Source organism: Ursus maritimus, unplaced genomic scaffold, assembly GCF_017311325.1.
Source record: "Ursus maritimus isolate PB19 unplaced genomic scaffold, ASM1731132v1 scaffold_4, whole genome shotgun sequence".
Classification (NCBI taxonomy): Eukaryota; Metazoa; Chordata; class Mammalia; order Carnivora; family Ursidae; genus Ursus; species Ursus maritimus.
In genome coordinates, this window is record NW_024426552.1 from 1644381 (window position 1) to 1668128 (window position 23748).

At 61.7% G+C, this 23748-nt stretch overlaps 1 protein-coding gene across 2 annotated transcripts; it reads left to right on the forward strand.

The window, feature by feature from the left end:
* Positions 1 to 1339: 1339 nt before the first annotated feature.
* ITGB2 (integrin subunit beta 2) lies at positions 1340 to 23335 on the forward strand. Of its 2 annotated transcripts, none has more exons than XM_040621812.1 (16): positions 1340 to 1472; positions 8397 to 8460; positions 8786 to 8874; positions 11344 to 11524; positions 12452 to 12622; positions 12975 to 13216; positions 14444 to 14599; positions 14918 to 15013; positions 16800 to 16889; positions 17834 to 17974; positions 19494 to 19681; positions 19786 to 20030; positions 20193 to 20412; positions 20652 to 20857; positions 22535 to 22701; positions 22854 to 23335. In XM_040621812.1, exons 2-16 carry the CDS (start codon positions 8400 to 8402, stop codon positions 22914 to 22916), a joined length of 2316 nt encoding a protein of 771 aa, XP_040477746.1. In that variant the 5' UTR covers positions 1340 to 1472; positions 8397 to 8399; the 3' UTR covers positions 22917 to 23335. The 2 variants fall into 2 exon arrangements, with proteins under 2 accessions (XP_040477746.1, XP_040477747.1); XM_040621813.1 differs by lacking the exon at positions 1340 to 1472 and adding an exon at positions 2988 to 4474.
* Positions 23336 to 23748: the final 413 nt, after the last annotated feature.

The following is a 23748-nucleotide window of genomic DNA, read 5'->3' on the forward strand; positions in this document are numbered from 1 at the left end:
CCCAGCATTGGGCTTCACACTCAGCAGGGGGTCTGCTTGGGATTCCCTCTCCCTCTGTCTGTCCTCATACTCATGCTCTTTCTCTCTCTTTCTCATAAATAAATAAAATCTTTAGAAAAACAGAAATCATTCCTGATATCTTATTGTATATTTTTAATTTATAATCCTTTCTTATTTTTTCTATTTTTCTTGTCTTTTTTAAAACAAGAATTGTTATATTTTCTTTTTTTAGATGTATACTCCTATTTATGTTCTTAAGAAGGCTTTTCAATTTTTCTTACATATAATATTAAATACTTCCTGTCAAAACGTCCACTGATGAGTATCAGAAAGAGCAGTGGGCTCCCTTGATCTCCTGTTCCGGTCCTGTGGGATTTTTGTTTCAGAGTCTAAATATTTTTACCTCTGTGTTTAAAACCTGTAGTTACTTAGGCTTCCTCATTTCTGCTTAGTCCCTGGCCCAGCCTTGTGTCCCTCGTGTCCCTGTTGGATGTATCCGTCTGTCTGTCTGCCTGTTTCTGGAGAGCATCTTCCGCACAGAGCCTAGGGAGCTAGGTGTCTGCGTCCTGGTCCATCTGGATGCATCTGTTTTTGCTTCTTTGTGGACCTAATCAATCCACGTCTCCTCTCCTCCGCGTCCATCCCCCACCCGAATCCCCCCCCCACCCCCCGCCACCTCGTGGTATTTTCTTGCTCTCTGTTCTGTCCCTCGAGGGTGTCAGAAGCCTCCCGAGGGCATGCGGCGGCCTGCTGCTCTGGCCCCTCCTCGGGCTCTAGAGTTTCGCCCCTCTGTCCCCGGGTCTCTGCTCCCAGGCCCTGCGGGTCAGATGGGCGCAGGCGTCTGCGTGCGTCTGCATGCGTCTTCCCACCTCCGGGCTGCGGCCGATCCCGCCCTGCTCACCAGCTCACTCCGTGTCATTCTGCTCCTTAGTCCCTGTCATGCTTTTATTCCCATGACTCCCAGCGCCTCTGCTTCTTCTCTGACGGGCGCGCTCGCCTCTCCTGTGTGTGCAGTCCGCAGGCGGGGCCCCTGTCCCAGGGTGCAGGTCCGTGGTCCTCTGTCCCTGCGGGGCGCGGCCACCTCCTCGCACAGGGGTGAGTCCTTCGTGCCACCATAGAACCTGGTCCGCAGTACTCACCCCTCCTTTCGTGCTGCTCTGCTCCTCCCCGGAAGGTGTGTGAGGAACGGCCAGTCCCTCATCTGCTTGTGGAGTCTTCCTCGGACACCCCTGAGTGGGGAGCCCGTGCAGCGTGCAGGGCTGGGGGTCTGACGGGCCACCTGTGGTGCAATCAGCCACATGTAACTACTTCCTCTGAAGCAGCCTGGAACAGGAAGCGCCGTGCCCTCACCATCGGGGCTCACTGGCCCATCTGCTCGACCGTGCGGCAGCCCCGCCAGGTTACCAACGGAGCTGACGCCCCCTCTCTGCCCAGCCGGGACGCCCCACCGAGGTCGCCAGGGCACCAGCGGGGTGAGTGAACAGGGGGTCCTGTGTGTGCAGGCTTGTTTTTCTAGAGGGGAACAGCTGGGCCCTGTGGCTCTTCCCTGGGGAGTGGCCCAGGCCTGGAGAGGGCTCTGCAGCCCTGGTCCCCGTCACCCACCGGGCTTGTCCGCTCCAGGCCCCCTTTTACTGAGATCCAGCAAGGGGGAATGCTGTGCCCACCGTGGGCAGAGCCATACAGAACGGTGGGAGCATCTGTAACTGGGGACCGGAGCCAGCATGGCAGGAGGACGGGGCATAGCCACAGGCCTCGGCCACTGGCTCTAGGGTCTCTTGACAAGCCACGGACACTCACTGAGCCCCGGATGTGGGGGCAAGTCCCTGCAGGGCCGGGAGGAGGCTGGCGGGCAGGCAAGACCCTTCCGGAGGGGCCGCAGCAGGGGTAGCCAGGCCTGTGCAGGGAGTCTGGGGGCCCCAGCCCACCTTCCTCTTCCTGTTTGAGACCCCCTCCTCTCCATGCCCCCAAGCCTGGCCGTGGTGGTCTGTGTCCCGCAGAGTCTGTGCGTGTTGTGTGTGAGAGTCTGAGTGTGAGATCGTGTGTGAGCGTGTGTTCACGTATTTGAGCGTGTGAGGTGTGCAGGCGTGAGTGCTGCGCGTGAGGTTCGTATGGGCGTGCAGCTGTGCGTTGTACGCGCGTGGACGTTCTCCTGCTGCTGGGCCCACCTCTTCTCTTAGACTCCAGGGTCGCCAGCTCTGGCCTAATGCTGTGGAAGTGTCCCATGACAGCTGGGTTTTCGGGGACAGATGTTAGGTGTGTGACTGGGAGTGGGGGGCCGGGACCCTGGGGTCCCCCTGGATTCCAGCCAACACTGCCACACCCTGCACTGTCCCCTGGCGTCACATGCTCCCAGCACTCTGTCCTCTCCCCCTGACCCAGGGACAGCCGGGATTCTGCCATCCCCAGCTGGGCTCTCCATACCTGCCGGAGCCCAGAGCTCGCCTCCACCTGGGACCCCGAGTGGACAATGAGGGGCAGCCAGGGGCTGGGCTCCCCCTCACCTCATGGTCCTCGCGGAAGGTTCTAGTGTCTGAGCCCTCGCTCAGTCCTGCATCCTGTGCAGGCACAGGACGTCACTCTGTGGTCACCTGCCGTCCAGGTGACCGTGGGCCGGGCTGGTTCTGAGTGACCAGGCAGGGTTTCCGGGCAGGTGGAACCAGCTCTGCCCGGTGTCACCGCAGCGGGGCTCACACCTGTTTCTCTGAGGAACTGGTAAGTGAATCCATGAGCGGGAAGCAGAGGGGCCCGTGCACAAGCATGGGGAGGGGGCTCAGCCTGGCCCCTGAGCTGTGCCCCGGGGAGGGAGTCTGTGCAGGCAACTCGCAAAGGCTGGGCCTTGGGCCTCCACAAAATCCGGGTGGAACTCCCAGCCCTGTGTGCAGGCCGCAGGCCCCGGGCAAACACGGGCATTGCCTAGAGATTTCATAAGGGGTGGAGTGCTGACTGGCAAGGGCCTTGCAGACTGTTCTGCGGAGGAAGCTGCCGCTTTCTGGGGATGGGGGGCCTGTCTGCATCTTCCCCTGCAACAGGGGGCGACCTGTATTTCCAACTCCAACGAACTCTATAATCAAATGTGTGATTCAGAACCCACTTCCCCGGGGGGTCGGGGAGCCAGCAGACCCCTGCTGCCACGTGAGCCCCTGGCGTGGGTCCCTCGCTCGGCACAAACATCCCCGTGCCACTGCCCAGACAGAAATGAAGGCCCCTGGGGAACATTTGTTTTTACGTTTTTCCATGAAAGTTGAGATGCCCTAATAGGTGGTCCCACACTTTCTCTGCTGTGTGGGGCCCCTGGGAGGGCCTCCCGAATGGGAGAAATGCTTTCCAGCCGGACAGCCGGATAGGAGGCCCCGTTGTCTGGGTTGGCAGAGCGGGCAGCTGGCCAGAGGCCCCGTGTCGGCTGCGTCAGCCGCTGGGATGACCGGTTCCCTGCCCATGGCCTCCCTGGGGCATCTGCCTCTTTGTTGCTGACTTCTGAGATCTCCCTGCCGCGGAATGACCCCTGCCCTTTCGCATTGGATTTATTACATGTCCTGTTTTATGCACAGAATTGGCTCTTTTAGAGTCCGTCTGCCTTGGTATTTTCTTCCTTTGTTTTTACACTCACAAGTTTTCATCCTGGTTCCCCACACGGAGTCTACGTGGGCCTCTGGTGTGAAGAGGCCCCTTCCTGGGGAAGCCCCGCTTCTGTTCGTCCCCTTGGAAGGCTGGTGTGCAGCCCACTCGCTCATTCTGACTCAGCCACGGCCACGGCCATGCCGCCCGTCCCCCACCGTCGCGTGGCCGCCCCCTTGGCCACTCCTCCCACAGCTGCTTGGCCATCCTCATACCAACTTGGTTGCCTTTTCAAGGAGACAGGCCTGATGTGTTTGTCAGTGTAGCTTTTTTGTTTGTTTTCCGACTCACGACGTGCGCCCTTATCTGCGTGTTTCCTGCCTCCCTCACCGAAGCTTTCCTGCTCTTTCCACCACTTCTGAGTCTGCCTCCCACATGGTCCCTCGGTCCCCGTCCGTGGCCAGGGCACACAGGCACCGGGCTTTACTCCCCGCAAACACAATTTTGATTCGTCTCTGACTTGTGAGATGTCGAGTGAGCATTTTATATCTTCCGATGAATCCGTGGGAGAGCGTCTCATCGCGTCACAGACTGGTCTGCTCTCGCCGTGAGGCAGACGTGTCTCGCAGACACTTGTGGGGCCGGGGTCCAGAGGACACGCAGGTCACACCGCCTCCGGCCTCTGCTCCTTCTGTCCCCTGTGTCTGTCTGGAGCCTCCAAGCTCTGAGTGCGGTGGGTCCAGCCCCCCTCCCGTGGTCGCGGCTTCTGTCCAATTCTGTGTGTTTTTGTAGGAAGCGGAAATGACCCCATCTCCACACTCTGTCTTTTGGTTTAAAAAGGCTGATGCCTCGTTCAGATCCATTGTAGACATTTGCTTTATTTCTCCATGAAACAGCTTTGAGTCCTCCAGCTCCTGGGGTGAGTACGGAGGCCTCCCCTATCTCCCATGTGTTTTCTCTCTCTCTCTATTTTTTTTTTAGTTTCAGAGGTTCTGAAATTCGGTGATTCATCGGTTGTAATAACACCCAGTGCTCATCACATCCCCTGAGCTCCTTCGTGCCCATCCCCCAGTTTCCCCAGCGCCCCCTTCTCTGCCTCCGATCTTTGANGGTGGATTGGTTCTCTGACCTCACCGGCCTGGAGGCGCAGTGAGCCCTTGGGATTGAGAGTGGCCTGGTCTGAGGGTTTGCACTTTTGCAAAACCTTCTTTTGATATGATGTGAGCCAACGGTCAAGAAAGAATTCTTGAGATGTTTTCTGTGCAAAAAGGTGGTTTTATGAATGCAGGCGGACAGGACCCGTGGACTGAAAGAGCTGGGGTTGTGAGGGGCGGTTGGTTATAAACTTTTACGTTGGGGGCCTAGAGATAACGGAAATTTCTAAAGGGATTTTCCTGTGTTAAAGACTTACAGGATCCTGGAGGTCAGGCTATTGGAAGCTAAGGCTGCTTCTTGCCTCCAGCAAAGCGTGAGCACCCCTGTAGCTGTGAGTTCCTGGAGGACAGTCCTGTCTCAGCTGTCTGTCCCTGTTTGTCCTTGGCTGTGGGTCCGAAGGAGATTTCATTTCATCTGCATGTCTTTTGTCTTTGACCAGAAGCCTGATCTGACACCAGCTCACAGGCAGTGCCCTCCCTCTGCCCGGGGAGCAAAGTGTTTTCTTTCTCATGTTTCCGCTTTTCTGGTCTTTTACCAAATATGGTGTGTGTGTGTGTGTGTGTGTGTGTGTGTGTGTGTGTGAGAGAGAGAGATTTGGAAGGAACATGTTACCTAGTTCTTCTAACGCTCCCTCTGCTCTCGGAACCTGGCTGTTCAGAGCTTTCTCCTTCTGCAGGTGACCCTGGTTCACTGCATTCATTCGGGGCCCCCGGGACTAGGGCAGGGAGAGCGCCAGGCCTGGGTCGTGGGGTCTCCGGGAAGCCACCCCACAGGGGACTCCCAGACCCACGACTTCCCCCGGATGCCCTCGAGTTGCGCCAGCAAGGCCCTGGCGGGCGGGGGCGTGCAAGGTGGCCGTGTTGCAAGTCCTCACAGCCCCGAGGGCCTTTCTTAAGCACCTTGGGTCTCCGTGACCAGCCCGCCCTTCTCTCAGGGGAGCTAAGGCCGAAGGGCCAGTGGAGTGGGGTGCCTCCCTCAGGTGGCAGGGTGGCGGGGAGGGCCTGAGCCCCACCGGCTGGGCCAGAGGCCTGGCTGCGCCTAGAGCCTGCACTGCCCGCCCCCCTCCTCGCGCAGGCTCAGCCTGGGCCTCCCATGTGCCCTCCTGCTCCCGTGCCCGTGTCCCTACAAGTCGAGGGCCCGTGGGTGCCAGTCCTGTGGCACCGCTGACGAGCCCTATCCAAACCTGTCCTGCACCTGGAGCCGGGGTGGACCCACGAGCCCCTCTGGTCCCGGGAGAAATCAAGGCAGCACATGCTGACTAGGCGGACCCGCCATCCGGGCTTGGGCACCCGTGCAGGGCCGGCCTGCAGGACAACGCTCAGAGGGGCCTCGGTCTGGGCAGCTCCCCGATGCCGGTCTCAGGCAAGGCCCGGCCTCCAAGGCCCAGTCCTGGCTGCTGGGCCCGTGCACGGCAGCCACCGCCTCCTGACGCCCAGCGAGGAGGGAGCTTGCCCCAGCCCCACCTGCCTGAGGCGAAGGAGGACTGGCTGCCGGCTCTGAGCTCCCAGAGCTGTCATGTGTCCAGGCATCCTGCCCCCGCGGGCTGGGGGACTCACGGGCTGGGGTGCAGCCATCCCCGTGGCAGCCTTCCCCGTGGCAGCCTTCCCCGTGGCAACCATCCCCGTGGCAGCCATCCCCGTGGCAGCCATCCCCATGGCAGGCTTCCCCATGGCAGCCCCTGGTGCTCCAGTGGGCAAGGAGCGCTTCAGGAGAGGGCAGCTCCCCACCTCCGCCCAGCTTCATATGGTCAGGTTCAGGACCTCGCAGTCTGTGCGCTGTCTTACCGTAAGCGAGGCTCTCTCCCTTTCTGGGGGAGGGGTGTGCTGGCCGAATTGGCACCCAGGTCCACACTCTGCTGCGGCTTGGGGCCTCGGTTTTCCCACACAAGGGCCCCTGGAGCTTACATGCTGGTTGTTGAGAATGTCTGGAGGCCCAGTCTGTGGCCACAGGAGAGCGAGTGGGGCTGCCCCTGCCCCAGAACCACAGGACAAGCTCACCCTGCTGGAGTACGGGCCTGGCTGGGTCTCTTGGGGAGGGAGCTCCCACCCTCCACGTGGAGCAGCGTCGGGGCGGGGTGGAGGGTCCCCAGAGGCTGAGAGTACCTGGGGCAGTGGCCGGGTTGGCCCAGGGTTAGTGGGGCACTCAAGGCAGCACGGGCAGTCCACTGTGGAACTTTGGAGGGACCTAGAACCAAGCTGGGACTGGCCCCAGCTGGCCTCGGCCTGAGCCCCACACGCCTGGCTGGGAGACACGACGGCCTGGCGTGAACCCAGGCTGCCTCCCCGGCCCATCCAGCCGCGGCTATGACCCAGGAAGCCACTGCACTCTGTGGCTTCTGCTTTTGACCCCAAACGGGAAGGATGGAGTGTTCTGTTTTGACATTTCTGGGTCCTGATTATAATCTTGGTGGGGACCAAGGAGCAGGAAGGTCACCTCCAAAAATACAGGAGCTTGAGTCTGGGCAGGGCTTCAAGGCGCTGGACCCCATCCTGCGAGCCCCTGGCCAGTTCTCCTTCACCCAGAGCCCCCCCTCCCAGGCACAGAGGCAGCTGTTACGGGAGAGCAAAGGGGGGACCCCCCCTACGGGCCACCCCTGGAGCCCCACAGGCCGAGGCGGGGACCACACGGTCCTGGGTCAGGGCCTCTGCTGACCCTGAGGATACTCTCCAAACCCCCCACCAGCAAGCCCGGGAGCCTTAAAGGCCTGCCCTGGGGAGAGGAGCTGGCATTCACATCACATTCTGGGTGGTCTGTATTGATCTTTGTTTCTGATCGAACAGGCCCCTTTCTCCCTGCCACCCCTGATTCCTGGCTTCTCTGCACCTTGTCTGCTCTCTTGGTCAGGTAAAAAGACCACAGCCAGCTACAGAGTTCTGAGACAGGGGTGCCCACCTGGAGGGGCGTTCCTGCTTTGGGCCCAGCCCAGATCTGGCAGCCCCCAGCTCGGGGCAGTTTCAGGGGAGGGTGTGGCATCCCAGCAAGGGCGATGTGGCCCATGCTGGCCGCTGCCCAGCAGTCAGTGGGTCAGAGGGCGCCCTGTGGGCCTTGAGGACCCAGAACACGAACTTGAACACCAGGCCTCCCCCAACGACCTTGCCTCTGGGGGCATTGGGATCCGTCAGTGACCAGGCCCTGTCCACGGCTTGCCTCAAGTGCTGAGTTTTTAAGGACAGCAGGTGTGTCCAAACAAAACCACGGTCACCTAGAGCTGTGGCCTCGGGCATGGCAGACATGGACTCTGGGTGCTCGCTGGCCCTCCTGCAGGGGCTCTGAGCAGGCGGCTGGCTCGGGCCTGGCGTCCGGGAGGCACTCCGGCTACTTCTTGTCCTGCTCCTGGTTCTGCAGCCAGCAGGAGGCCCGGGACGAGCGGGGCCCTGCTCAGAGCTCAGCACTCAGTTCCCTGGGGACTCAGGCATGACCCAGAGCATGCAGCACCAGACCTGTGATGCGTGTGTGCACCGTGCACGTGGGGGGCACACACACGTGTGCTTTGGGCTCGTCCTCAGAAGCCCCGTGGGCCCACGCTGCACCACTCAGGCCGTTGGTGGAGGGCCCCGGATGGGGTTCGCCCCGGTCCTCCCCAGCCAGGGTGGCAGGGACAGGGCCCTGCCAGCTCTGCGTGGGAAGGATGGCCAGCCCCAGCGTCCGGGGTCCGAGGCCCTGTCACTGACCCCGTCCTTCCACAGGCCATGCTGCGCCAGGCACCAGCCCTGCTGCTCACGCTGGGGGGTCTGCTCCTCCCCTGGTCAGGTGAGTTCTCAACATCCTGGGTCAGAAAGAAAGGGGCCTGCCCCCCATGCTCCTGGGCTGAGTTCCAGTGGCCACTTTGGAAGGACTGTGCCACAGGAGCAAGTCCCAGACAGTGGCCTCAGTGTCCCCACGCTCTGCAGCCCCTGGAGGCGTGGCTCCACGAGCCTGCCTTCCTCCCACCCTTCTTGGTCTTCCTGTGGACCCTCCCCCCCCCACTTTGGGCTTCCTGCCCCCCCCCCCAATTAAGGCAGCCTGAGCACCTGCGGTCTGTGTGGCTGGGCTCACGGGCAGGCCCCTCTCACGGAGCCGTGTCCTCTTGCCCCAGCTCTGTGCCAGGAGTGCACCAAGTACAAGGTCAGCACCTGCAGGGACTGTGTGGAGTCGGGCCCTGGCTGCGCCTGGTGCCAGAAGCTGGTAAGAGCCGCTGTACCCCGTGTCGCCCCAAGGGTCCTCGTGCCTGGCGTGCCTGTCCCCCGTACCCGTGCCCCGGACTGGGCACCCTCCCTCTGCCTCTGGAGCTGCTGGCACCCAGGGGCGCCACCACTCTGTCTCCTGGGGGGCAGGAGCAGGCTGGGGGCACGGCCTGTCTGAGAGACAGACAGACTCGGCCCCACCCGGGGGTGCCGCGTGCCCCAGCCCAGGCAGGAGCCCCGACCAGAGGACACGAGGACGCACACAGGGAAGTGAGAGGGACAGCTTTCAGTGGAGAAGGTGTGGGAAGCTCCGCTCGGGGATCCCAGCTCCTCTGCTGTCTTTTGTTGTGTTTGTGTTTTAGCCGTGAGGCCTTCTGGGAAGAAGGGCAGAGGCCCAAGGCAGGCAGGGCACTGTCCCCAAATTGACAGCTCCTGTCCCAGGCCCACCCTCCCCCTGGAGAGAACCCCGAGATCCCGACCATGCCCTCCGGCCCTGGGGCTTCCTGAGGTTCTGATGCTGCAGGGCTGGCTGGAGACCCACACCTCCGTTGCGCAAATTTTTCCAGCTGTTCCAATAATGCCTTTGACAGCATCTGCCTCGGGCTGTGACGACCCAGACCCCGCTCTGCCCGGGGCTGTCCTGTCCCTTTGGTCTCCTGGAGCCATGACATCAGGAAGGCTCTCCTCCCTCAGCTCTGTCGTGCACACCCTTGACATTCCTGAGTGCAGAACAGCAGCCCTGCGGAAGGCCCCGTGCTCCCTCTGCCTGGGTCCAGGGCCCGCGTCCGGCAGGAGCCCCCACGGGGCTCACGCAGTTGCTGTGTCCCGGCATGGGTGACCTCGCTTGGACCGCTCAGCCGAGGTGGCATCCGGCAGGCTTCTCCACCATGATGTCACTATTTACTCTTTGCAGTGAGTAACTAATTTGTGGGGAGATGCGCCGAGGCCAGGAGGCCTTCCGCTTCCCATCAGGCTCACGCCCCCTAAGGTTAGCGCCGTCGGGTGATTGACGCCTGAGTCAGTCCCGCGAGGGCTGCCGTCCAGCTCAGAAACTCCTGTAGCGCCTTCTAATGTAACGAGGGGTTTCCTCCTCCCCCGTCTCTCTCTCTCCCACCCGCGGGGACCCGTGGAGTTTTAGAGTTTTATTTTATTCAGTAGCGCATAGCGTATCACTGTCATCTTGAGACTCAAAGAGTTCCAGATCTGGCCGCGGGGAGCCCCCCTCCCCAGGCCGGCTCTGCGTCCCGTTAGCACCCCTTGTCATTTTTTTTGAGCGTTTCCTTACTCTAGAATAAGATGCCCCAGGCCCAGCCCCACGTCCTGGCCCCAAGTGTGGAACTGACATTTCTCGGGAGGTTCCTGGTTCCGTTTCAGGAGAAGTGGGGCTCCTGACATCCGCAACACATTTCCTCATTTTCTCCTCCCGCGGTGCTCGGACGGGAGCTTCTGAGTGGCCCGCCCACAGAGTGGCCCAGCCTCGGCCACAAGCAACCTACAGAACAGTGGGGTGTGGGGTGTGGCCTCTCCCCTTAGATGCAGTGTGACCACAGCCCTGGGGGTGAAACGTCCCCCAGCAGGCTGGAGTCCCCGTCACCGTCCGTGAGCTTGTTAGAGTCGAAGGAAATACGGTTATCCTGGTTAGCTTACACGCGGATTACGTGGGAGGCTTTTGTCGGTTCCTGGGGCGTTCCCTTGATTTCTCAAGTTCCTCAAGCATTGACAAAATTCCAGGGGGAAGCGCCAGCCCTCCCACCCCACTGTGGCCAGCCGAAGCCCCTGCCGCATCTAGCTGGCCCCCGCACGGCTGCCTTGCCCTTCCTGAGTCCCCTTCCGTAAAAGGAAGCAGAGAGAGGTGTCTGTGCCCTTCCTTGGCCTCGTGCGAGCACGCATGGAATGGGGTCCCTGCTCCTGCCCCGTTTATAGGGGCAAAGTGGGCCTGAGGACATTGCCGTGGACCCAGGACCCCCACACTCCTCTCCGAACATTGAGGGGCTTGGCCCAGAGTGCCGGCCTGCGTGCCAGGGCCCCCGGGGTCCCACGTGTCTTCTCTCGGGAGGACCCCTCCACCGACGCTTCTGTGGCTGGTGGGCACGGCCACCCCTGCCACCCCCGGCCACCCCCGGCCACTGCTGGCCAGGTGCCCCAGCAGGCTAACCCTAACCCAGGGGCCAGCCTGGGGCTGGAGACATGGGTCCTTCAGTCATCTCTGCTGCTGGAGGCAGTGGGGGGCACGCGCCCTGTTCCCAGGCTGGGGTGATCTAGGAGCCTCATGGAGAGGCCGTCGGAGGGTGGGTGTCTTCCTAGCTGCCCAGCCTCCCACCCACGCCCACCCGAGAGGACGTCTATCTTGAATCACAGGTGCAAACGAGGACAGGCAGCCTCCTCGAATGCCCGAGAGTCCATCTCATGAAGCGCCCACAGTGTGGCCCCCACATTTTCTCTGACCTTCTCCTGACCCCCACCCCCCCAGAACTTCACTGGGCTAGGGGAGCCGGACTCCGTTCGCTGTGACACCCGGGAGCAGCTACTGTTGAAGGGATGTGCGGCTGACGACATCATGGACCCCAGGAGCCTGGCTGAGACCCAGGAGGACAAGAAGGGCAGCCAGCAGCAGCTGTCCCCGCAGAAAGTGACACTCTACCTGAGACCAGGTAGGCTCGGCCTCAGCGGGGGCTGAGCCTGCGTGTGTGCGTGCGTGTGTGTGGGTGTGGGTGTGGGTGTGGGTGGCACAAGCGTCCCCCCGCCAGGTCAGACAGCAGGGAGGCGAGACCCAAGGCCTGTTGGAAACCTCCAGAACAGTTGGAGCTCCCCTGCGGGCCTCTCCCCTCTGCCTGCAGGAGGACGCCCCACACGCGCTATCTGCGGCTGTGTGCTTCTGCTCTGTGTCCTTTCCAAATGGGAGAGGGAACCATCTGGGAAACACTACTCTATCCCACTCTCAGAACGCCAGGTGCTCTTGGCAGAGTAAAGGCTCTGTCAAGTCCTGTAGCCAGGGAATCTGAGTGACTGTTTCAGTGTTGCTCAAACGGACTGGACCACAGAACCTGTCAGCACTCCCAGAAGTGCCCTACAGGAAAGCAGACAGAGCAGAATGAGCGGGACCGTGGGGACAGGCAGGGCAGGGCTGGGGTGGGGCGTGCCCTGTAACAGCACCGAGACGGCAGCCCAGCAGGGAGCTGGCGGCTGGAGGCATGGACAGATAGACACTTCAGTCACCCCTCCCTCAAGCATTCATCCTCCTGTCACCTGTTTGCTGAGCACCTGGGGCTGGGACCCAGGCCTGCACCAGGATGGCCGGGGTGCGGGTGCGGGTGCGGGGGTTGGAGCAGGCTTGCCCGGGCAGCCAGGTACACCTGCATCTCAACAGTGAGATGAACAGCCAGCACTCAGCGGTAGAACCATGCCTGGAACGTTCTATCTGGGAGTGTGTGTTCCTTACCGAAACTCCAGGCTAGCTGGGTGCCCTGTGACCCGTCCATGGGCCTCAGAGGAGGGGGCAGTCGTGAGCATTTCGGGACCTGTGGGGGACACGTGGGTGCCCCCGAGACGCCCTCACTCTGCCCCGTCTCTGCCGGCAGGTCAGGCAGCTGCCTTCAACGTGACCTTCCGGCGGGCCAAGGGCTACCCCATCGACCTGTACTACCTGATGGACCTCTCCTACTCCATGCTGGACGACCTCATCAACGTCAAGAAGCTGGGGGGCGACCTGCTCCGGGCCCTCAATGAAATCACCGAGTCCGGCCGCATCGGTGAGGTGACCCCCTGAGTCCCAGCCGGCCCTGCTGCTCACGTGCCTCCCCACAGCCAAGCAGGCCAGGGCACGGGGAGGGGGAGCTCTGCCAGGACCCCCCAGGCCACCGCCTCTCACCTCTGCCCCCTCCCCGGCCGTCGTCTCCACGTGCCGGGCACACACTCAGGGCCCACGCCGTTCGTCCACACACACGTCCGCCATCACACTCAGGCACGTGGGCGTGTGCAGACCGCCCCCCATGTGCCGTTGTGGTTTCTCGCCTGTCCTGGTTCGCAGCAGGGAAACCGAGGCTTGCGGGCAGGCTCGCCGCCTCCGCCTGCCCTCCCTGCCTCATCCTGCCTGCCCCTTAGGCTTCGGGTCCTTCGTGGACAAGACGGTGCTCCCCTTCGTCAACACGCACCCCGAGAAGCTGAGGAATCCGTGCCCCAACAAGGAGAAGGAGTGCCAGCCCCCGTTCGCCTTCAGACACGTGCTGAGGCTCACCAACAACTCCAACCGGTTCCAGACAGAGGTCGGCAAGCAGCTGATTTCCGGAAACCTGGACGCCCCCGAGGGCGGCCTGGATGCCATGATGCAAGTGGCCGCGTGCCTGGTGAGCTGCTGTCCCCATGCCTGCCGCCAGCCTTGCCCGGGCCTGCAGCGGGCAGCCCCAGGGCCCCCCTCACTGGCCCCACTGCCCCGGGGTGCCCGGGCAGCCGCACGTCTCAGCGCTGGCCTGTGACACGGGGCGAGTCTGTTGACGCCTCCGTCTAAGTAAATGATCTCGTAAGGCAAGAGCGCGGGGCGGTCTGATGCCGGCGGCTCCTGACCGCGTCACCCCCTGCCGCTGGCTCCCCCCCAGGGAAGGGGCATCCGCACCCGGCATCCCCCTGCATGTGTTTTCAGTGGTGGGTCCGCCAGCCCCTCGCCCCAGCACCCTGCCCTTGCCTCCTCGCGGACCCTGCTGGTCCCACCAGCTCTTTCTATGCTGTAAGTGTCTTGGGACGGACCACACCCTGGCTCTTTGGGGTTTTTGTTTTTTTAAGATTTATTTATTTATTTGAGAGAGAGAGAGAGAGAGTGTGAGGGGGGAAGCAGCAGAGAGAGAGAGAATCCCAAGCAGACGCCCCACTGAGCACAGAGCTTGACACGGGGCTCCATCTCACGACCCTGAGAGCATGACCTGAGCTAAAACAGAGTCAGATGTTCAACGGACGGAGCCCCCCAGGCACCCTTTTTTTTGGTTTTGGGTTTTTTTTTAATGTTATTATTTATTTTTATTTTTATTTTATTATTATTTTCTCTGACACCCTGTTGTAAACCTTCACCAACCAGATTCCCGCCTCCCAGCGTGTCTGTGGGCCCCCAGGCACGTCGCCCGCATTTCTGTTTTTGTGCACTGCCCTGCTTTACGACGCGTGTGTCACCAGCGTCCCTGGCTCACCCGTGTCCGTCTGTGAGTCCCGCGGTTTCCGTCCTCTTTTGTGTCTGCCGTGTTCCCAGGTTGTAACACGTTGCTGAGGGTTCTCTGCCCGTGTTGGGAGGTGTTTCCTTAGGAGCAGCCCCTGGTTAGCCACCGACGGAGGGTGTGCGCTTTCCCTCAGCGCCGCCGCCCGGCCGTGTGCGTGGGCGCTTCTTGAGCGGGCCACGCTGCTGGAGTCCCGACCGGGCAGGGGGACCCGAGTCCCGCGGCTGGTCCCAGCTGGGGTCCTGTCTCGGCGTCCTCCTGCTCCCCAGAAGAGCCGGGAGCGGGGCGCAGGCACGGCACCGGCCCCGAGGCTGCCCCCCCACCCTCTGCCTGCTGGGGAAACTGAGGCCCATCACCCTGCCATCTTCCCAGGAGGAAATCGGCTGGCGCAACGTCACTCGGCTGTTGGTGTTCGCCACGGACGATGGCTTCCACTTCGCAGGCGACGGGAAGCTGGGTGCCATCCTGACCCCCAACGACGGCCGCTGCCATCTGGAGGACAACATATACAAGCGCAGCAACGACTTCGTGAGTGGCCCTCCCGTGTCCCATGTCCCCGTGTCCCCGTGTCCCGTGTCCCCGTGTCCCCTGGCTGTGGCCTTGGGGGCTCTGCCCCAGGGGAGCGGGGAGCTGGCAGCACAGGGAGTCCAGGGGGCTGCGGGGGGGTTAGTGTCCTCTGGTCTGGTCCCCATCCAGGAACTTACCTTCTCCCGCTGCGAGCTGACATCGCACCTTGGAATTGTTGGGGGGTGGGGGGTCTAGGCCTCTGGGCCCTAGGTGGAGCAGACGGAGGGCCTGGAGCTCTGTCCCTGACCTCCGGGGCGTCTGACCAGACCTCCCCTCCAGGACTACCCGTCGGTGGGCCAGCTGGCACACAAACTGGCTGAAAACAACATCCAGCCCATCTTCGCGGTGACCAAGAGAATGGTGAAAACCTACGAGGTTGGTGGAGCGGGGTCCTGAGCAGCGCGTGGGGGGCCACGGGCGTGGCGGCGGGTGGCGGGCGGGAGGGCGGGCGGCTGGCCCGGGGACGGGCAGGGGGTGGATGGTTACGCAGCCACAGTGCGTCACGTTTGCCCCGACACAGCGAGTCTTTCTGCAGACCCAGTTCTTGGTTTAAATGCACGCACACTGCAACGTCAGCACTTCCATCAAACGTCAGGTGCACAGGGCTGCGCCCCCGAAACAGCGCGGGCAGTGCTGTCCCCCAGGGGAAGCTGCTTTTGCTTGCTGACTGCACTTCCTTCTCTGCTTCGGGAACCCTGGTCTGTCCTGACTTCACGGAATGACTGTTCCTGTTCAATTCCTGTAGAGCACGGGGAACTTTCTGTTCTGAGGGCAGCTTCTCTCCTGCCCTTCCTGCCCTCTGTCCCGCACTGTGTGTGCGCCGTCCGTGCTGGAGCGGGCTGGCCTCCTCTCGGCTCTGGTGAGCTGCAAGCGCACCTGCTGGCCCCCACCCTCCCTGGGTCCTGCTTTCTGCTGGGGCGGGGTCTGCTGCCGCTTCTGTGGGGGAGGGGGATGCTGGGGGGCGGTGGCCAACACCAAGGCTGAGAACCGGCAGCTCCTGCTGTCAGTTTTCCAGACTCCAAAAGAGGACAGGACCCTCCAGGAGACACAGAGGAGGGGCAGGGACAGAGGCTTAGGAGACCCCCTGAGGTGGGCAGTGAGTGGACGCTTGCCAAACCACAGGGAGAGGGGCTGCGTGCAGGGCTGATGACCGGGTGCAGCCATCAGGACCTGGCAGGCCCTACTAGGGGGCACAGCAGGTCCCGGTAATTTGTGATCTGGGCAGGACAGCGCGGTGATGGAGTAGAAGCAGGAGGTTTGAATCGCAAACCTGCCAGCGTGGACGACGCCCCGGTGGGTCCCAGGCCTTTCTGAGCCTGTTTCCTGACCCTCATTCATATGGCTCCTGGGTGAGGGGTGTTGAGGCAACCCAGAGCCTGTAAGGACGGCACTTGCTAGACTGTCCTTAGTGCCCCACACCGAGGGAAGAGCAGGTTGGAGGGACAGGATGGGGGAGAGCCCAGCTTCCCGGAGCCTGGGGGCGGGATGAGGGGGGGTCCTGCACCCGGGGTGGAGGGGAGAGGATGGTGGAGGCCACAGGGTTTTGGTGGCTGGGCTGTGGCGGGCCTTCCGGGTTCCATGGAGGTACATGGATTCTATCTGGGGAGTCACGAGAGGGTGGGGGGAGATTTTGGGGCAGAGAAGTGACCCAACCATCAGTTCATAAGGTACAGTGATGATTCAGTCTTCTGTGAAAGATAGTGTGAGAGGAAGAGGGGGTACAGAAGTGTCCTGGAGGCTGGCCCCAGGCCTGTCTGCGTTACAGACGCTCCAGCCTGCCCACGCTCAGGCGCCGCGGGCCCCCCGGCCTGCTGGAGCCCTCTCCCATTCCTGCTTCACACGGTCATTACTAAACTTAAGTTACATCAACACTCTGAAACGCTCACCCCTCACGCCCTCCTGATGGTGTTGGCACATTTTGTGACTCTCTGCCCTGGGCTGTGCCTGACATATCCACACGGTGGGGACACTCGGTCATGGTGGCGGGGCACAGCTCTTCCCAGCAGGCCACGAGCTGGACGTCGGCCACGGAGGAGTGTTCACAGCAAGAGAACCGGCTGTTCCCGAGGAAACCCCAGGGGTGTTACAAACCCCAGGGACCCTGTGGCTCCCGTGGCCCCAGGGCTCTGGCTGAGACGGGTCTGGTCTCCATGCCCAACAGAAACTCACGGAGGTCATCCCCAAGTCCGCGGTCGGGGAGCTGTCGGACGACTCCAGCAACGTGGTGCAACTCATCAAGAACGCATACAACGTGGGTGCCCTGGCGCTCCGCGGGTCCCCGGGGCCGGGCAGACCTCTGCCCTCCCTGCCGCTGGCAGCGCGAGGCTGGTCCGCCAGGACGAGCCCTGCCTCCTAGGGCCGCCGCAGGCCTCCTGGACTAACGGACCCTGGCTCCTCCCAGGGGGCAGCCAGGTCCTCCCCCTGGGGATGGCGTGGTCTGTGCCCTGCCCGACCCTCACCTCTGCCCTCCCTGAAACACGCACACCGGCCTCCTCCTGGGCCACAGTCCTGGGGGCCTCCCCAGGCACCACAGGCTGAGAGCACCGGGAAGTGCCGGGCCCTCGAATTGAGCCAGAGCGCTGGTCCTGTTTGCTCCTTGTGCCCTTGTGGGGCCCGAAACCCCCAAGGCAGGCCCCCCCCCCGTGGCTTCACACCCACGACATCGTCACTGCTCACTCACCTCTGTCTCTGTCTGTCTCTCCCTCTGTCTCTCCCTGTCTCTCTGTCTCTGTCTCTCTCCCTCTCTGTCTCGGTCTGTCTCTGTCTCGGTCTGTCTCTGTCTCTGTCTCTCCCTCTCTGTCTCTGTCTGTCTCTCTGTCTCTCTGTCTCTGTCTCTCCCTCCCTGTGCCTCTGTCTCTCTCTGTCTCTCCCTCTCTGTCTCTGTCTCTCTGTCTCTCCCTCTCTGTCTCTGTCTCTCTGTCTCTCACTTGTTTACGCAGTTTCCCCAGCTCCTAGCCCGTGCCAGGCGCTGGACGCATGGTGGTGGGTGGGACCGTCAGGCCCCATCCTCGTGGCTGTGGCCAGTCCTGGGGGGCCGTGGCAGTGGTAGCTTTGCCACTGCCCGCAGGGGGCGCAGGACCTGCTGCCTCCCCAGCTCTCCGTGGGCGCAGGGGCGGAGGGAGGGATGAGCAATGCCGAGGTGTCAGCGCCATCGGCCGGGAAGGCCCCTAACCCACAGCCGCTCTTTCCCCCCAGAAACTCTCTTCCAGGGTCTTTCTGGACCACAACATGGTCCCCAGCATCCTGAGAGTCACCTATGACTCCTTCTGCAGTAACGGGGTGTCGCAGGTGGACCAGCCCAGAGGGGACTGCGACGGCGTCCAGATCAACGTCCCGGTGAGACTCCGTCCCAGCCTTCTGGAAGGTTCTCTCCCAGGGACAGCTCGGGGTGCAGCCAGGCCCACCGCTGGCACAGGGACAAGCAAGGGACAGGGGCCAGCGTCTGCTGCCAATCTGCTCCTTTCCAAGGCGGCCAGACGCTGCTTGTGTAACGCTGTGTCTCGCGTGGTAGGGAGAGGAACACAGCTCAGCCCCGGGCTCCCCCAGTGTGGACCGAGCATGGAGGGGGTGGCAGCGCCCCCTGGGGGCAGATGCCGGGCAGCGCGACCCGACCAGGAAGGGAGTCCTTTATCAACACAGCACGTCTGGTTTGCTTTGGTCTGGTTTCCGGATTTTTCTGTTTTGAGGTTTTGGGGGTTTTTCTTTAAGTGTTTTATTTTATCTATGTATTTTTAAGTAGGCTCCACACCCAATGTGGGGCTTGAACTCATGACCTTGAGGTCAAGAGTCAGATGGTCTACTGCCTGAGCCAGCCAGGCGCTCTGTTTTGGCTTTCTGACAAAGATATTAAAGCATGGGCCACACGGATGATCAGAACTAGGCGCTGAGTTATTTCCATAATATTTTTATTTTATTATGATCATAAAAATTACATTTTTCCTTTTCCTGGCTGTGAACTAATATTCAGCAAAAATACTTGCTTTTACTGTGGTTTTAAATAGGACATTGGGATTCTTTCAACTCTGTCACTTGCTAAATGTTGCATATAGATGTTTACTGAGCTACCTCTCGCTCACACGGGGCGACCCACACGGGAATTTATTCAATCCTATGATGGGCTGATTGCTTCTTACACATTTTTCCTGGTATTTCTGCTCTACCTGAATGTCCCCTATAGCAATTCATTTTGTTTTATCTGGGGTGTGGCTTGCTTTTGACAAGTCCCTGCTCCTTGAAGCTCCGAGCTGCTGACCTCAGGGGTGCAGGTGGGTGGCGGGAACTCTGCTGTGTCCCACCTGGTCCCCCGGGGCATGGTCTTCTCCCCTTATTCACGGTCAGGGCACAAGTCCATATCCAGAGTCTTGGGCGTCCTGCAGGATTCCTGTATCTCAGTGTTCCAGACATAAGGAGAAAATCTATGTCCTTTCCAAAGTCACTAAACCTCCTTTCTAACACATGTATGTTAAAAATGTTCTAGAGACAACCCCCCCCCCCAGCCTAAAGGAAGCCAGAAGATGATGTGTGTGGGGAGCAACATGGGCTGGGAAGGCCCCAGTGGGCCTGCCGCCCCCTATTCCCGCACCTCCCTCTCTGGGGCTCCAGACGTCCTTCTCTCTTTTCTCATGTCAATTCCCAAGTCCTGGATTAATGCAGACTGATCTGTGTTCTTCCCTGCCTCCCCTCCCCACACTTCCCTGCCCTCCCTCCTGGGGCCCTGGTAAAGGCTGGGACCCTCCCCCTGCTCCAGCCGGGCTCCTGGACAAACCCCGTGTCCAGGCCGCAGGGCCAGCAGATGGGAGCGGGGTGTGGCCCCACCGTCCCAGCCTCGCCTGAGCCCTGCTGTTCTGCACGACAGATTACCTTCCAGGTGAAGGTCACGGCCACGGAGTGCATCCAGGAGCAGTCATTCGTCATCCGAGCACTGGGCTTCACAGACACGGTGACCGTGCGTGTTCTCCCCCAGTGCGAGTGCCACTGCCGGGACCTGAGCCGGGACCGTGGCCTCTGTGGCGGCAAGGGCTTCCTGGAGTGTGGGATCTGCAGGTGAGGGGGTGAGGAGTGGTTTCAGCCAAGGCCGGTGGAGTCAGAGAGGGGGCCGGTAGTGCTGCGTACCCCTCGGAACCGGAGCCGGGCCGCTCCCGCCGCAGGTGCGAGGCTGGCTACATCGGGAAGCACTGTGAGTGCCAGACGCACGGCCGGAGCAGCCAGGAGCTGGAGGGCAGCTGCCGGCGGGACAACAACTCCATCATCTGCTCGGGGCTGGGGGACTGCCTCTGCGGACAGTGCGTGTGCCACAGGAGCGACGTTCCCAACAAGAAGATCTTCGGGCGCTACTGCGAGTGTGACAACGTCAACTGCGAGCGCTATGACGGGCGGGTCTGCGGGGGCGACGGTAAGCATGGTGTGGGTGGGGTGTGGGCGGAGGAATGGCGGTGGAGTGGACAGACAGCCGGACCCGGGCGAGCGGGGGTGTGGACCGAGGGACAGGCAGATCCGGGCGAGCAGGTGGGGACAGATGGAGGGGCGGGGCTGAGTCCTGGCCTCTGTCCTGCAGACCGGGGCATCTGCGACTGTGGCAAGTGTCACTGCAAGGACCACTATGAGGGCTCCGCGTGCCAGTGTGAGAGGTCCACCAGGGGCTGCCTGAACGCCGAGGGCTTCGAGTGCAATGGGCGCGGCCGGTGTCGCTGTAACGTGTGCGAGTGCGATGCGGGCTACCAGCCACCCCTGTGCCTGGAGTGCCTGGGCTGCCCGTCGCCCTGCGGCCGGTACACGTGAGTGCCCCCGCCCCACCCGCACCCCCGCGCTGCTCTCCAGCTCCCCAGGGCTCCTCCGTGAGCACCTCCCTCCTCCCTGTGGCCCTCGCCCATGTCACTGCAGGCCCTGCCCGCCAGGCACCTGCCCGCCCCCCGGGGAGCCCCGCCTGGCACCCAACCCCCCCAGACCTCTCCCGCCGCCTGGCACCGAGCTCTCAGGCGTGTGCGCTTGTGCTCACACTCACGCTCCTCCGCAGCGCCTGTGCCCACTGCCTGAAGTTTGACCAGGGCCCGTCGGGGAAGAACTGCAGCATGCTGTGCAAGAACGTGGGCCAGCTGAGCGCCCCCCCGGAAAAAGGCCGCAGGTGCAAGGAGCGGGATCAGGACGGCTGCTGGATCACCTACACCCTGCGTCAGCGGGTCGGCAGGGACAGCTACGACATCCACGTGGACGACAAGCGAGGTGGGGCCCGCGGGGACCCGGGGCCTCCGCCACCGGCCAGGGCGCCTCTCCCCACTCAGAAGGCTGGCCTGGGGGTTAGGCAAGTGTCTACAGCCGTGGTCCTACCCTGGCCCCTCTCCCTGGCTTACGTGGTGAGCCGTGAGAGGCGGTGCATGGCTTGTCCCCGCATGACAGCGCTGTTCTGAACCAGGGGACGCTTCCGGGCTGGGTCCCAACCACTGGACAGCTGCCTGGGGCTTGGAGGCATGGGTCCCAAGAGCTGGTCCATGGAGAGCTGTGTGAGGACCACTGTGGGCTCAGATCTCAGCTCTGGAGGGGGGCCTGGGGCCAGGAGCCCAGGAGGCACGCCTTCCTAAATGCTGCTTGCTGGTCCGTCACTGGGCTCTGGGGCCATACCTGGCCCAGTAATGGTTGAAGACAGGGGGACACCAATCCTGTCCTCATGGGGCTCATGTTCCACGGGGATGGAGACACAGTTAGCCATTAGAGCTGCATTTTCGAAAGCCAAATGCAGACCCACGAGGGACCGCTGTGGAATGTGGGCACTGTGGTGTGGAGAGGACATGTGTGGAGATGGCAGGGGTATGGGGGCGGCATGGACAGAGCCTCCCCTTGAATGGAACATGGGGGAAGCAGGAAGGAGGCCAGTTTTTAGGAGGCACTCTGGGTGAGCGACAGTGGCGGACACATGTGGGTGCTGGGGCTTTGGGAGCATGGTGGGATGGGTTCAGAGCTGTGGACAACCAGCACCCAGGGGCGTGCGGGACACAGAGATGCTTAGCACCCCTCCTTCCTGCTCGGAGAGGCTGAGGGAACAGGAGCACGGGGCGGGGAGGCCCAGCCCCTTGGGTAGCTGCAGCAGCAGTGGGCAAGCTGTGCACCAGGGCCCTTGCAGGACTGAGACCTGCTCCCAGTTGCCCTCCCCCAGTGGGAACCCAGGAAGGCAGGTGGGGCTCAGGGCCTCTGTGTGGCTGCGGCCCGCCAGCGTGGGGAGCTTTCACTGGGTTTCTTTGATGGGGAGATCTGGGGTCACGTCTGGGTTTGTGCCGCTGTGGCCAAGTTGTTCACCCTCCGTAGGACACTAGGGCCCCCTAGAAAGGCCAGGATGATGGAGGGAGCATAGAGAAACATGGGTGTCCAGGGGCAGGCAAATAAGGGCTCTGTCCCCTGGTCTGGGGCTGAGGTGTGGCCCACCCCGGCCCCAGCCCTGAAGGAGGATGTCGGGGCATTAGGACCCCACCTGGTTTCCTCGGGAAGGCTTTTACCAGCTGAGTCCTCATCCCCAAACTCAGCTAAGCTGTGGCAGCCTCGGGCACCATTTCCTGCCTGAGGACGAGCTCCGTCTCAGCGAGTTTTGGTGGTGGGGCCATCGGCTGTCCCAGCTGGTGGCAACCGAGTCAGGAGGCTGGTGTCTTGTGTAAGCTCTGCCTTGGCTACGGGCATCCTGAGCCCCATTTTCTTTCTGTGTAAACAAGGGGACTTTAAATTTCCTGCGGAGCCCCAGGGCCTGGCCGTGCTCGCTGGCCGGGGCTGGCCGCTCCCTCACGCCCGTTGCCTTGATGGTGAGCACAGAGGTCCACGTCAGCACCGGGCAGTGACCTGGGCAGGGCACCCATGGGGCTGGGTGAGCCGGGGAGGGTCTGACACTCACGTCTGTGTGCTTCCTCCTTGCCTCAGAGTGCGTGGGGGGCCCCCAAGTCGCCCTCATTGTGGGGGGCACCGTGTCAGGAGTCGTGCTCATCGGCATCCTTCTGCTGGCCATCTGGAAGGCTCTGACCCACCTGAGTGACCTCCGGGAGTACAAGCGATTCGAGAAGGAGAAGCTCAAGTCCCAGTGGAACAACGTGAGTGCCTGTCCCTGGGGGGTCGAGACCGTCCCCCTGCAAGTGCACTTGTCCCCGTAGTTCGTCCTCAGAGCTGGGAGCCGGGGGAAGGTACCCCCACTCCTGGCTCTTTCTTCCCCTTCACTGACGAGTTGCATTGCTTTTCCCGCCAGGATAACCCCCTTTTCAAGAGCGCCACCACGACAGTCATGAACCCCAAGTTTGCTGAGAGTTAGGGCGCTTGGTGAAGAGAACGCTGTCTGAACCACAGGGAAACATCCCCAAATCACGTCTCCTCTGTCAGGCTCCTCCAGGGACGGGGCTCGCAATCCCTGACAATTTCGCCCATTAACCAAAAATCCACTGTTGTTTTCTGCTATTGAAATAATAGGTATGGTCAGGTGACAATACGGACGCATCAGAAGGGACAGCCTCCCCCTTCAGATGTGTCTGCCCTTGAGGCACAGACCTGAAGAAGCAATGGCTTGGGCCTTATGAAGAAGTTGGGTGCGTTTTCCTGTAAAACTTAGAGTGGCAATCTCACTGTGGCACAAATTTATTTATATTTGAACTTATCAGGGTATAAAATCATATCCCATTGATGATATTGTTTCCCAATCGTGTGTACAGAAAAAATAAATAAACCTTCAGTCGAGGCTTTGCGTGGAAGCTGGGCTCTGTGCACCCTCGGAGGGTCCACGTGACCGCGGGCCGTGGCGCGCTTCTGTCCTTCCTCACCTTTTGGCCGTGTGTCCATGGCCCTCCCCACCCCAGCCCCTGCCCCGCAACCTAAGCAGCTTTCGGAAGACACGAGGCGGCTTCACGGAAGGGGCCATCTACAGAGCCGGGAAATAGGCATCCCTGAGTTTTAACGTAAGTTTGTTTCCCGCGGGCCGTGTCACGGGTGATCTGGAAGTCACGTTGATACGGTGCCACACAGCCACGGGAGACAGCCACGGGAGACAGCCACAGGAGGCACCCCCATCCTCCGGAACCGCGGTACGTGTTGGTGTCCACTGGCAACAACCAGGACATGGGAGTGGCCGCAGGTGGCACAGGTCGGCAGGC

Excerpts from the sequence above, each read along its gene's own strand:
- ITGB2 (XM_040621812.1), top strand. The coding sequence starts at position 8,400 with ATGCTGCGCCAGGCACCAGCCCTGCTGCTCACGCTGGGGGGTCTGCTC. Across the intron at positions 8,461-8,785 it reads TCTGCTCCTCCCCTGGTCAG|CTCTGTGCCAGGAGTGCACC; the intron begins GTGAGTTCTCAA and ends CTCTTGCCCCAG. Across the intron at positions 14,600-14,917 it reads ACAAGCGCAGCAACGACTTC|GACTACCCGTCGGTGGGCCA; the intron begins GTGAGTGGCCCT and ends CCTCCCCTCCAG.